General features: G+C 39.7%; 1 protein-coding gene across 5 annotated transcripts in view; it reads right to left on the bottom strand.

The window, feature by feature from the left end:
- SACS (sacsin molecular chaperone) overlaps positions 1 to 14,776 on the bottom strand; it is a 75,832-nt gene that overhangs the window by 21,799 nt on the left and 39,257 nt on the right. For all 5 annotated transcript variants that reach the window (XM_061628551.1, XM_061628549.1, XM_061628552.1 and 2 more), the window contains 7 exons: positions 13,560 to 13,710; positions 10,368 to 10,455; positions 7,741 to 7,826; positions 6,834 to 6,945; positions 6,085 to 6,231; positions 2,782 to 4,264; positions 1,827 to 1,918 (listed from right to left, as the gene is read on the bottom strand). In XM_061628551.1, the coding sequence (XP_061484535.1) occupies positions 1,827 to 1,918; positions 2,782 to 4,264; positions 6,085 to 6,231; positions 6,834 to 6,945; positions 7,741 to 7,826; positions 10,368 to 10,455; positions 13,560 to 13,710 (2,159 nt within the window). The remainder of the gene's footprint in view (positions 1 to 1,826; positions 1,919 to 2,781; positions 4,265 to 6,084; positions 6,232 to 6,833; positions 6,946 to 7,740; positions 7,827 to 10,367; positions 10,456 to 13,559; positions 13,711 to 14,776) is intronic.

Below are 14,776 nucleotides of genomic sequence, written 5' to 3'. Positions count from 1 at the left end.
TGTGCGAGTTTTAAATCTGAAGAATGATTTAAATGGATTTTTTTCTAACTTGATAAACTCCAGATAGGAAAAAACATGCAGACCAGTACACAGTAATTGTAGCACAGAAGATATATACTTCTGTCACAGAGATACTTTCTCCATGTTTGTATGATTCAACCTGACTTCTTTTGAAATACTTACAGTGCAAGGAAAACCCATGATCCACCAAGCTGAAAAAGTTTCAGTTTGATGGATCTTGGGTTTTCCCAGCTGGCACAAGTCCCTCACCTCAGATAAACTGGAAATATGTTGGCATAAATCCCCTACCCAGACTCAGCCAGACCTCAGCTGGGGTTCAGCCAGCAAAACTTAAGCTGATGTAAATTACACCAGTTTAATCCCCAAATAGGGATGTTCTGAGGAAATGGCATGGGTGTAGTGGGGGTGGAGAAGGGCAATGAGAGATTTGTGCCTATTCCAAAACCTGTTCAGCATGGTCATGTGACCTAGGGCCCAATCCTCAAAACCGGGGCCCACACTCACTTTCCAGCTTAGCTGGCAGTATCCTCTCCCATAGGCTCCTGAACGGAGTTTGGAATAGGGATGAGTTACACAATCTTCCTGTACTTAGGTTTGTTCTGCTAGGGACCAACCCAAACCCAAGATTCACTGGAATGAGCAGAGTTTGGAATAAGTGGATCTCCAGCTGAAATGACGCTGGAGTACGTCCAGAAAAAGGGATGTTCAGGAGGATGGCATGGTCAGAACAAGGCAGAACTTACCCCCATTCCAAACTCTGTTCAACTCAGGCATGTGACCTAGCAACCCAGCAGAAGTTACACTGGCAAAAAGTGTGGTGTAAATCAAGTTCTATTTTAAAAACATGTTTTCCCTCTGCAAGGCTCAGGTTAACTCAGCCAGTACTAGCCCTGCTCCTGAACAGGAATGGGGCAATATATGCTAGCATAAATTACACTAACTTCCTATATTTGGGATTTATCTGTCAACTAGTATCAGTTCTCTAGGGAACAGATTATGTATCGTTTTGCTTTTTACATCGATTGCCTACTTATTGGTGCCCACCTTCTTCTTTATTAATCAAGTGTTAGATATTTTAGATGGGAGATTTTATTGTAATAGGTCAACTCATATATGAGCCTTAATCATTTTTTACATTACTGTAAATTGCAACCTTTGGAGATGGTACCAGATTATAAATCCTAGCTTCCACAAAATGAGAAATCGAATGCACTGTTTAAAAAAGTCTTTTTTTTCTATAGCGCACTATCTCCTGATCAGATCTCCTTCCAGGCCCTCTATTTGGTTGTGAATCAAAATGTTTTACCTGCAACCTCAAGCAACCAGTAAACAGTTTTGTTAATGAAATATCAAAGGTACACTGGGAAATAATTTAAATTAACCATTTAAATCAGTCTTTCTCTTGTTGTTTTGATGACTTTGATTTAAATCAGTCCATCCTGCTCTCAACATATTTCCACAATTCATTATGTTGTAAAGACTGAGTTGTCAGTGGATGTGACAAAATACTCAAATATTATAATTCTTAAATTATTCCTAGAAGTGATGCAATTTGCTGCATAAAAATGCAGATATATTAACTAAATTAATATGTAGAAAACCATCGATGAACAGTGTGAGATTATCAGGATACAATGGCTTCATGGATACACAAAATGATTACTGATGATTCAAAATTTCCTTTGAATTGCTTTATTTCTTTTGCCTTTATTTATATCCATTCTTACGTGTTTTCTGTCCTGATTACTTTACACTGTACGTAGTTCAGTAAACATGTCATGATAAGGCATATATACATATTTTACCTCTGCTTTCGGCAGCTTCTTTCAAAGCAGCCAGAACTTGTGGCTTCAGATCATCAGCAAGTAATCTTCCTTCAAGACCTGGGAAGAGGGACCTAGTACGTCATTAAAAACAGAGTATTGATCATCTAAAATCATTTGTATTTTTACTCAAAGGCACAAATACTGTAAATGTATTAACATTTTTTCATATAATTTTTTACCAAAAAAAGCTCTTTTCCTCTCCAAATTCTCCCTCCACCTAAGCAAGTGATTCAGGAATACCTCAGCAAAGGTTATGTAGAAAGCCAGCCCCACCATGGCCACAAACTCACAAAACACGCCATTGTATCATCTCTTCTCCCAGGAAGAATATCACATTTTTGAGACAGCGGAGCAATCTTCATTGGGACTGTGAGGAGTTAAACCCTCCACCATGTACCATTGTCAATTAGCGACTACCAGCCATGTTGTTCTACCTCCACTGTTGGTGGCAGTATGCCTCTAAGCATCAGTTGCTAGGAACTGTAGGTGCTAAGAGCACCGTTGCACTCAGGTTCTGCTTGCGGGCTTCCAATGGGCATCTGGTTGGCCACTATGAGAACAGAATGCTGGAATGGATGAGCCTGTGGCCTGATCCAGAAGGCTCTTCTGATGTTCTTATAGTCCCAATCCTGATTCCATCCTTACAGTGTTATTTAATTTTTTAAAAAACAGACGTGTGAAAAGCATTCATGCATTCCTGCTATTGTCTAGTGGGTGACCACATATATTAATGAGATGCTCACCAAACATGTACAGAACTATGGCTATAAAGATGAGCTGTAAATCAGTAGGTGGATAAATGCTACCGCACCCTCCATTCCCAGCTGGCAAAAGAAAGACTGATGCAGAGCTCTGTGACACTGTTATAGAAAATCCACCTATACACAATAACATTTAAATTTACGCCACTATGAATATAAAATGCATGTTATACCTTGGGAAGCTTTCTGAAGTTATGTAAATTGCATCTTGATCTGATGTAGATGAAGAGAAAGAAATAAAATTCCTATTTTGCAAGGGTAGAAGCTCCAGTCCAATAAGTTCATTGTAGTTTCCATCACTAAGAGCAAAATCTAAGATACAAAGCTTTTCATCAGCAGGTCCCTTATGTCCAGATTTTCTTAACACTTGCCGCACAGTACCAGGAGTCACTTTTTTCACAGGTTTTGTACTGGACACAATAAGGTCGACTGCATTAGCAATATTGTCGGGTAGTTTAGCAACCTTTTTCCCCGAGTCCTGGAGGTAGTTTAGCACAGCTTGAGTGTATTCCAAGCTCTCGTCCAAATCTGAGAAATACACTTCCTCTACCTTTATCCAGTTATCACTGGTTGAGTAAATAACTTCATTATGGAACAATTCATTCAAAAGAGGTTCTATAATGGGCTGCCAGTGAACTTTTGTTTTGTTCTTTTGTGGCCATAATCTATATATTCTCTCAGCTGACAGTGGGAAATCTGAATTCTTTTCCGTGTCCATTCGTTTAATTGCTTCCAACACAAGAGTTGCATATGCTTTTGGGACCACATTGGCCACAAGAAGCTCATTCCACAAGGCTGCTGGATCTCGCCGCTGATCAAGCTCTCGCCATTTGATACTTCTTCTGTTATCTGTAAGCCCAAAAAATCCACTAACATGAACCGGAAGCCCTGTCTCACTTTCCTCACCAGGAGGTAATGGAAGAAAACAAAATGCTCTTCCTGAAAACTGTGCTATAGCTCCTTTTTCTTCCTCATTGCTTGATAAAGACATGGCTATACCAATAGTTGGGATGTACTTCAAGTCATCAGCCAAACAGTCCAATTCATTACATATTCCTCGTCCTCCAACACTGTTGCATACCAACCAAGATGTCTTCTGTGCATCTTTTACACTCTCATCTTCTAAAACTACATTTATGTGGTATGTCACACATGTTATACTATTACTAGGAACACATTTACAATACTGGCTTATTGCACTTCCCAGAATCTTGATAGAGTTGGGTCTTTCATGCTTCAAAGCTTTATTCTCACTGGCAGTAACTCTAAAAATGAGTCGTTCAGTCCCATCTGCTTCCCGAACATGTAAGGAGACATCTTGCACACTTTTAAGGAACAGAAGTACTGTATCTGCATCCGCTCTGAAGGATTCAAATAATTCAAGAACTTTTTCCTTGTTGTACAGATTGTTACTCAGCTGGGAAGGCTGCTGGCGAAGAGGAAAGCGAAAGAACGTACCAGGGAAGTGTCCAACACTGAAGGTTTCCTTAGTGCTTCCAAACACACCAATGAAAGGTGTAAATTGGTCTGTCAGCTCATTAATTTCTTTGATGTCATCTTTTAGATTCCAACATTGACCTGATTCACGGGGTCCAAACAGTGTTTGATGAGGGTCCAGCATTCCAATTTGGTCACCACTGAATATACTAGGGACATCTACAAAATAAAACTCAAAAATATAAACTGCACATATACAAATCTGCAACAACAAAAGTCTTAAAATCCTTCATTATTCTTTGGGGCTCTAGAGTAAATAGCAACGCAAACTCCTTTCCTTACCATTTCCCATGACTCTCCTACCCTTTCTCTCTACTTTCCAGGCCCTGGACAGGGAAGCCCTCTCAGGTCTACTTACTTAAGCTGGCCTATCTCAATTGTGTGATTTTTTTTTCACGGAGCACTCCTCTTTCGGAGCAGCAATTATTGGTGCGATTGCTGGGATTTAGGAACAATTGGCTATGTGTGCACCAAATTAGCTCTTTCATTGCACATCCCGAGGTTAGGACATGAGGCTCCAGCCTCTTAAACCATTAGCAAAACTATTACTACATTTAGGGGCACAAGTAGGGGGATGGTTTCTAGACTGTATTCCTTATTACAGCCTTTCCCAACTAGTGTGCCTCCAGATGTTGTTGGACCACAACTCCCATCTTTCCTAACCATTGGCAATGCTGGCTGAGGCTGATGGGAGTTGCGGTCCAACAACATCTGGAGGCACACTGGTTGGGAAAGGCTGCCTTATTAGTAAATTGCACAATTTTCCCTCTTTGGAACCCTCCGTGCTGCCTGGGAGCTGATATGGGATTGGACATAGACCCTCCTCGGCAGAATAAGGTGTGGTCTTCACATCCCCTCTGTCCGATCTGTGCCGATGTTCAGGAGAACACACTAAAAGTTATCCACCTGTGATTTTTAACCACAGTGAGATTGACTCATATTATTCAATCAGGTTCTTCTTTGTGCTGGCAGGGTTGTGGGTACCGGGGTACTTGTTATTATATGATTTGGAGTTATCACTATGTTTTTGAGTTTTGGTGCGCAATTATTAGAGAAATTAGTTCACTCATTGGAAGGGAAGTTACTTTGGACCCTAGACTGTTTGCTTTCTATCTTTGTTGGTTCTAACTCAGAATTACCATATAAGGAGTTAATTATCTATTTGTTAATTGCTGCACGATTGACTATACCCCAGGGCTGGAAATATGCCTCTTTAGTTTATTGCACACTTGGTTTTGAAAGACCCCTTTCCTTGCAGTTTCTGAAAAACTAACATATCGCCTTAAGGAGCTTAAAGGATTGGAGGATCCAATGGACTTTGCTGCCATATGGTGACCTTTTATGACTTATATGGGAAGGCAAACACATGGATGGATGGTTCCAACAAAATATGTTTTTATTTGGTTCTCCTGAAGACCGGTAATTGGTAATCCCTTAATATATTTCATGTTCTTTTATCTCTTAATCCCCCCAGGGAAAATTTGATGTCCCCTGTTTATAATCTGTACACCTCCTCATCTTATCAATAACATTAGTTCAATTTTGCTTCATCCATCCAGTTGAGATTTGTTATTTTTATATATGTGATATCATTTTTTCCTTTATTGATTTGTATTGTATGATATCTTAAATAAAGGTTGTTCAAACAAACAAATCCTTAATTATTACCTGTACACTAATCTAACACACATATGCTAAAGTAAATGGTAAAAAGTGGTAAACCACTACTAAAAACAGAGGAAAATTCAACATCACAGAACCCACATTCTTCCTGCAATACTCTAGGGAATCACGCTCTACGAAGTGCTCAATAGATGATTTAAAGGAAAACTACTTTTGGTGGACTACTTTTCTTCCCTTTATACAAGCTCATACATGGAACAAACAACATTTTAAACTTGGAGCAAACTTCAAGTGAATGCATAGATGGTCTTCATGCCCATTATTAATGTTCATCATAAAAAAGTCATTGTAAATACCTGTAATGTGATAAACTGAATTAAAACCAATTCCAAATCTTCCAACTTTGAGAGGATCATCTTTCTTTCTGCTTCGTGCTATCTCCTGAATGCCATGCCAGTCCTCAGGGGTAAAGACTGCATTGTTGTATACATAAAGTGCAGGACCTAAAAGGAGGTAACAGGCAAGGTAAATTAAAAATATAGGATCATTGGGAAACAGCCTAATTTTGCCACCCTGGGCTCCTATTGAGAGGAAAGGCAGGATATAAATGTTAATGTTTAATGATGATGATGATGATGATGATGATGATAATAATAAAAAATTTACTGAGAATTAAATTGCTATATACTATAAAAATATTGAGATAAACTTAAGTGGACTTTGATCCCAGTTGATTCTATCATTCTAAACTAGTCTTATGAACCTGATGTTTGGAAGATCCATACACTTGTTTCTAGCTCATTTTCATTATAAACCTAGCTAACAACACTGATTAACTGGTATTTTAAGTCAGAAGGCAATTATTGTGATAAGCAAACTGATGCAACTGGATTATAATAATAATAAAATAATAATATAATAAAATTTTATTTGTTAGTCGCCCATCTGTCCGACTTACACATCAAATAGCTGCTTCTGAAAGACAAATTCTAGAGGTAAGCTGAACTGCACAATTTTAGTGTTAACTATGCTCTTCAGTACATCACTGCACCACAAGAAAACAAATAATTCACAAAGAAAATTAGATACAAAAGAGATAGCTTACCCTGGTACTGAGCCATGTCTTTAGACCAGAGAGACTCTGTCCCATACTGAGTCTCATCATACAGAAACTTAACTTCAGTGGCACCAGCATCTTCTGCATTTTGAATCAATTCCTGAAAACAAAACAAATACGTTAAGTAATAACATGTAATAATTAACAAACATGACTGAATGACATCAGCACAAATCCTAGTTGACTACTGTAACCACCATTGTTGTGGTGCAATGATCAGATGCAATATAGCCTAAGACGCAATATAGCAGAAGACAGCAATGTTTATATCCGATTAAAACTCCAAATGTTCAGTCACTTTTTGTTGTTGTTAAAGGCATTATTGCCATGCTGAGAGGCAAGAAATAAGTTAAGGTTATTTTTAAAAGGTTTTTTTTAAATCATCAGCACTTCAAATTCTCCTGAGCTACTAATCCTATGTGGAATCCATATGGCGAAACCTCCCCAGACTATAATGAATAAAAAATTGTCATCCAAATTATAAACCCAGTTCAAATGCAAAAACAACCAATGGTTTGTCATTATGTACAAAGCCTTAGGCTTGCAAGTTCCCCTCCCCTCTTACACTATTCTGTACTCACTCAGGGAAGGTATTAAAGCTCCAACTTCTGATTAGCAACAAATCCGGGTCTAATATTCTAGCTTGCACAAATACAAGCAAACCAAATAGTTTGGGCAAATCATACTTTCCCAGGTTTAGACAAAATGGGAAACCATGGTTTACTGTAAACTACAATAGGAAGCTTCTATTTGTCCTCCCTCATTAAATCAGGACAATGTATCACAATTACAATTACAATAATGCATAAACTACTGTTCACTAACATATGAATAGCAAGGTCCTAATTTTCTTACTTTAATACATGTTCTTTTCTTTAAAATATTTCAGTTTTACCTTAAGAATCTGTCCTCCTTCCGGATATCTTCTTAAAATATCTTTAAGAAAATCAACAAGTGGTGGAGTTGTTTGTCCAAATCGACCTAGAAATGCAGCAGAAGCAAAACTTTCTCTACTCACATTTTAGAACAAACAAAGCCAATCATTATTCTTTATTACACAGTTGCATTTGTTAGTTTCAGATTCATATTGCAGATTTTTAATTTACAGATCACAGGCTAATGATGTAACCCTACATAACACTTACTTCGGAATAAATCTCAATTAATTCAGTGGGAGCTAATTTTTAGTGAAAAGGCACAGGACTGGACGTCATGTAATTTTATTAAAACTGATACCCATTCCTCAGCTCAGCGGGGCAGGGGAATTTGCATGTATGGTGCAGGTGATTGCCCCAGAACTATGGAGCGGAATGGGGGGGGGAAAAACCTTCGTTCAATAAATTCTAAGCAGGCCTGAATTGTTTTTCTTGAGGACAGAAATGTCAGTCTGCCTTGACTGTAGAATCTGGGTAGCAAAAATGCTGACAAGGCCTTGTTAGCATTTCATTTTCATTTCATTTTATTAAATTTATATACCGCCCATAGCCGAAGCTCCCTGGGCGGTTCACAACAATCAGCATAAAATACAATGAAACACATATTTAAAACAGGTTTTTTTTTAAAAAAAGCTTAAAATTAGCATAAGACAATGCAGTATGAAGAAGATACAGAATTTGTTACTCCTTATGGCTAGCAGCACCAAAAGACCTTCATGAGTCCCAAATAAAGATTGAGAACACTTCCATGTCCCTAAAGCAATGCTGTTTCTGTGGGCGTCTGCCCCTGACCCGTCATTTACCAATAACTGAAATTTTGTAAGAGCAAGTAGTGCTAGAGAAAAGCACAAATCAGGAATCAGAACATTTGCAGTTTCAAGTAGAAGTTCTATTTTGTGCAGCACTTTGAAAGGGGCTTTGCAGGCTGATAGGTAGTGCCTGCTGCAAACACTCCTTCGGCTGACTCAGGTTTTTACCTGCCCCACACCTAACTTCATATATAATATCATATAACATTTAAGACAGGTGAGCATGGCTTGGCCAAAAAGGCCTGGCAGGCCAAATTTGGCCCATGAGCTGGAGTTTCCCATACCTGAACTAAACCAATGCTGTGTCAGGGGCATTGTGGGACATTTAAGTTGTAGTTTATTTTGTTTGTTTGTTTGTTTGTTTGTTTATTATTTAATTTATATCCTGCCCTTCCTCCCAGCAGGAGTTCCCAGGCGCCAACTCTTGTTTAAAAATGGAGAGACACTATGTCTGTGGTGTGCTCTGCAGGGACCCTGGCAGTTGTACAAGCATATGTAGTGCTGATGCTGGGCCAATTCTTACAGTACAAAACATACTGCCTCACAAGCAAGCTGAGTTCAATGGCTTTTCCTCCTTAGTAAGCATGCTTACGATTGCAACATTGTTCTGGCTAGATATTGGAAATGGGCAACAATACAATCTCTAACAAAGAGTGATTAAGGCTATAGAGATTGATGAAAAGGATAAAGTTACTGACAATATTGGAAATAGAAATGGATTATCACACCATTCTCACTAAATCCCTAATGTCCAACACGGTCACCACTCATCACACATGGCAAAACAGTTACTGACCTGTGGCAAATTGGTGCTTTACGTCTACCATCTATTTTTAATAAAGTTATTTTATACACGCACTAGTTCAAAAAGTATACATTAACCACCCTTAATAATCAGAGTTTGCAGTTCTAAACACGGTAATTCCAAAACTGTTTTTAATGTTTGGTTCAATATAGCTCTGTGAATGTGAAAACAAAATTATAGGTCACAGATACTGGATGAAAATTTGGACACCAACTACTCAATGAAAAGGTATGTCACATTTCTCACTAATTCAAAACATTATTGTGTACTTTTCTACACTCAAAAACACAGTTTGCTTGTTTTTTTTACAATTGCAACATTGTTCTGCCTAGATGTTGGGAATCGACAACAATACCATCTCCAACAAAGAGTGATTAAGACTACAGTTTTGGCAAATATGAAAAAACAGTTGGACACCTGTGAGATAAATGGACTCCATTTAAAACATACAGGAATGCAGGGCTGTGGAGTCGGTACGCCAAACCTTCGACTCCGACTCTAACTCCTCTGTTTTTCTACTGTCCGACTCCGATTCCTTCATAAATGGCAAATGTATATTAACTAGTAATAACAAATGTACTGTAGTAAATGGTAGCACAAGGCATTTCATCACCACCACGTGAATCATCAGGCTAGATTGAGAAAACATAAAATATATTTGTTTAAAATTTCTGAACAAGAAAACTATCCTAAATTCCTATGAAAGTTTTTATTTTGAAGCCGGAGTCGGTACATTTCTACCAACTCCGACTCCACCCAAAATAGCTTCTGACTCCAACTCCGACTCCATGACTCCGACTCCACAACCCTGCAGAAATGTATACTGTAATTTTCTTTCATTAGGTAGAAATGTTTTTGTAATATGAATACTTTAATTTTTAAAATGAATGCATACAGAAAAAATAATAACAGAAAAAAGGGGAGCAAAGAGATGAAAAGATAAAGGGATGATTTATTATATAATTTACTATACCTCCTCCTTTTAGGCCCTTTGATAAAAGATTTAGAAATACATGATTCTGAGGAGTCAGAAGGTCCCCAACTTCAACACAGTCTGATAACTGAAAAGAAAATATTTTAATGTTGTACATAATTGACTATACCGCATTCTAGAATATGCTACATATCAAAAGTATAATAAACTGATTCAACCTCCAACTACACCAGGCAACAAACAACCACAAGTGTTTCCTCAAAAATTTATCAGGATATAGATGCCATATTTCTCCATGTGACTTAGGGCTCATCCAGATGACTGCAAAATGTGTGTTCATTATTTTTCGGTCATCCAAATGACGTCTTGCGCTGTTACACATTTTCGCGGGTTAAATCCGCTCCTTGCAATACCGGCAAAAATGCGATTTGCTGTTTAAAATCGGGAATCATCCGCTGTGCCTTCAGGAGTTAGGATGCAATACCGTGGACTTTACAGCTGATAGGCGGTTTGGGGGCATTTCCCCTTGCCCCTTCTCCTCATTTCAGCCAATCACGTATCTGCACTTTTGCGCATGTGCGAAAATAAGCCCAGGAAAATTGAACCAATCATCGCAATGGTGGGGTGTTGGGGGGGATCTGCAACTACTGCACAGATGCATTTTATTTTTTGCCAGCCTGCAAACTGGGCGGCCACTCTGGGTGAGATCTGCAATGCACAGCGAGCGAGAAAGAGGGGGTGGTCGGTTTCAGCCTGCCTCCGAAAGCTTTGTCAATTTCATTGTACTTGCTGGGGGTTTTGCTTCAAATCAGAAAAGCATACATTCCTTTAAGTGTAATATCGCAAATGCAAACAAGAAGAAAAGGGCTTCTGGGCTTCTGGTCGGTTTCAAGCCTGCTCCAGAAAGCTTTGTCAATTTTTGTGGGAAGGAAAGGGAGAATACAAACAAGGCAGGCGTGAAACCGACCAGCAGCCTTTCCTTCCCAGGCGAGAACTCCTTTACAGCCATATTGTGCTTTGTTGCAAAGGGGGAGAGAAGCATACGTAATTTTTTTGCTGACCAATTGGTTGATAGGGGGAGGTTTTAGAGGTGGAGCTTGGAAAAAGCGAAAAGAATGTAGGGGTCTTACCGCTGTGTGTGCGGGTGCAAAAAAGCATTTTTTTTAATTGGGAAAGAGCGAACTAAAAGGCAAAGTGAGGACTATCAGATGACAAACTGAATATGGAAACCGTGGATTATCCCGCTCCATTTGGATAAGCCCATAGACGCATAAAAAATGTTCTCCTACATCAGTGTAGGTTCTTAATAAAATGAATAATTTTATCTGTTTATATCTCTTAATGTGGCATATAGTTCCACATAATTTGAAACACAGCAGATCCTCATTATATAAAACGAATTTACTCATTTTAATTTAATCCAAATTCATATTCTTGCAATATGAAGCCCCAGTTCCCAATCATCAGTCCTGAAAATCTAGCTCCTTGCCCACTACACCTTGAGAATTGAATACCTCTCCCCCTGCCTTCAAGAGTTTCCTGGAGATACCCCATTTCCCTGCTCACTGTGAAATCCTACTTATTAGAGCTGAAGGCAGAGAGCAGACTCAGCAGCACAAGAGCTCGGTAACACAGGCTACCCTGCCAAATGTCTCATAGCTCAGGAGCACAGATTGTAAGTTTAAGAGTCCATAGTCTCTTAAGACTATGCAAGAAAGGTCCATAGCTCAGTGACAGAGCATCTGCTTTGCATGCAGATGTTTCCAGGTTCCATTCCCTGCATCATGTAGGGCTGGGAATGTCCCGTCTGGAATCCTGGAGAGTTGCTAGAATTGACCTAGAAATGACCTAGAATTAGGAGTGAGCAGTGAAGTGGCCAAGTTTGCTGATGACACTAAATTGTTCAGGGTTGTTAAAACAAAAAGGGATTGCGAAGAGCTCCAAAAAGACCTCTCCAAACTGAGTGAATGGGCAGAAAAATGGCAAATGCAATTCAATATCAACAAGTGTAAAATTATGCATATTGGAGCAAAAAATCTTAATTTCACATATACGCTCATGGGGTCTGAACTGGCGGTGACCGACCAGGAGAGAGACCTCGGGGTTGTAGTGGACAGCACGATGAAAATGTCAACCCAGTGTGCGGCAGCTGTGAAAAAGGCAAATTCCATGCTAGCGATAATTAGGAAAGGTATTGAAAATAAAACAGCCGATATCATCATGCCGTTGTATAAATCTATGGTGCGGCCGCATTTGGAATACTGTGTACAGTTCTGGTCGCCTCATCTCAAAAAGGATATTCTAGAGTTGGAAAAGGTTCAGAAGAGGGCAACCAGAATGATCAAGGGGATGGAGCGACTCCCTTACGAGGAAAGGTTGCAGCATTTGGGGCTTTTTAGTTTAGAGAAAAGGCGGGTCAGAGGAGACATGATAGAAGTGTATAAAATTATGCATGGCATTGAGAAAGTGGATAGAGAAAAGTTCTTCTCCCTCTCTCATAATACTAGAACTCGTGGACATTCAAAGAAGCTGAATGTTGGAAGATTCAGGACAGACAAAAGGAAGTACTTCTTTACTCAGCGCATAGTTAAACTATGGAATTTGCTCCCACAAGATGCAGTAATGGCCACCAGCTTGGACGGCTTTAAAAGAAGATTAGACAAATTCATGGAGGACAGGGCTATCAATGGCTACTAGCCGTGATGGCTGTGCTCTGCCACCCTAGTCAGAGGCAGCATGCTTCTGAAAACCAGTTGCCGGAAGCCTCAGGAGGGGAGAGTGTTCTTGCACTCGGGTCCTGCTTGCGGGCTTCCCCCAGGCACCTGGTTGGCCACTGTGAGAACAGGATGCTGGACTAGATGGGCCACTGGCCTGATCCAGCAGTCTCTTCTTATGTTCTTATGCTATCAGTCAGTGTGGACAATACTGAGCTAGATGAACCAATGATCTGATTCAGGACAGGACAGCTTCCTATGTCCCTCGTCAATATGAGATCTTAATATGGGACCCAAAAAGAAGGTATGTTGCACTCAAGTTATTTAGGACATTATATATCCAATTCAGTATCAAGCATAATGGAAATATATTCTTTACTCATACAGCAATTTCTATCTTAGTTAATTTTCTGTATATTAATACTTTCCTGTATTGCTCTGAAGGAAAACAATAATTTCAAGACAACTTTAAAAAGGGTGCTTGGAAGAAGATTTCCAAGAGACTGAGGATGCTTACCTCTCTTCCCTTGTGGTAGAGACATTGCTCAGCTACAGGAAAACCCGTCTCTGGATAAATTAATTCTTTTATGGCTCCCACAGACACTGAAGAAAGCACCTCAAACGTCCTGCAGCCCACATAGTCATGAATCACAGTCACAGTGGCTGACCTGCACCATCAACAAAACAGGGGGCACCGTATTAAAGGATCATTTACAAATTATGCAGAAAACATGCTGACAGCTCACTCCTCGTGTACCTTTTGATGAACAGGATAACGTATGAAGGCAAGGCATCTGTGTGGACCATATACATAAAATAAGCATCAAGAGACTCCCTAGCACTGTACTCTGAGTTTTCAGGAACGACCATAGCTCAGTGATACAAGCTTTGTATGCAGAAGGTCCTACAGGCAGCCCCTGGAATCTCCAGGTAGGGCTGGAAAAGACTGCAGCCAGTCAGTGTTGACAGTACTTAGCTATCTGTACCATCATGCACTACCTATAAAGCAGCTCCCTGTGCCCCATCGTTCTTAAGGTTTCCTGCAAACCTGCCACTTGAAGATTGAATTGGCCCCTGAATCTGATCGGAGGTTGGCAGGATACCTAACCATGCATAAAAATGTCCAATATTTATCCTAACTAAGTATGCCTAGGAATACTGTTACATAGAAAATAACCAATAAGAGAATGAAAGGGGGCCAGGAACATGTGACATTTCTGTGGGAAATCCAACTACAGATTATCACTGTAACCTCCTGCCGACTACATACAGAGTGAATGACAACTGTATCAAGGGCATGCAACTCCCTGTTTCATTCCAATAAGAATTTTCTTGGCTTTTGTGAAAACTAGAGGTGTTTCTTCTAAGCCCCTTCATTCCATTCAAATCCTTTGGACACCCCTCCTTATTTACTGGCTGTGCTATTGCCCTCAGTATTCTCTGGGCTGTTACACTTATCACTTTCTCCATCTGTTGGTACCACGGATGGGGATGTGAGGTGCCCACCGTACCTCAGATAAAGGGCAAAAGAGAGTGTGAGAATAAGAACGGGGCTGTTTTGAAGCAGTTGTGCTTGACACATACATGCCTTCTTGACCACCCCCCTGTTGTTGCTTTTTTTAACAAAATCCAAAACCCGAGAATGGGATACTCTGCAAGCACTAGAGTCCTGTCCCATCCTAAACGTTCAATACAATTATGGTGCCACAAGCATTCTTGAGCCACAGCCGATAT

This window comes from Rhineura floridana, chromosome 5 (genome assembly GCF_030035675.1).
Source record: "Rhineura floridana isolate rRhiFlo1 chromosome 5, rRhiFlo1.hap2, whole genome shotgun sequence".
In the NCBI taxonomy this organism is placed as follows: domain Eukaryota; kingdom Metazoa; phylum Chordata; class Lepidosauria; order Squamata; family Rhineuridae; genus Rhineura; species Rhineura floridana.
The sequence above is the reverse complement of the archived record's forward strand: the minus strand, read 5'-3'. Positions and strand labels throughout refer to the sequence as shown.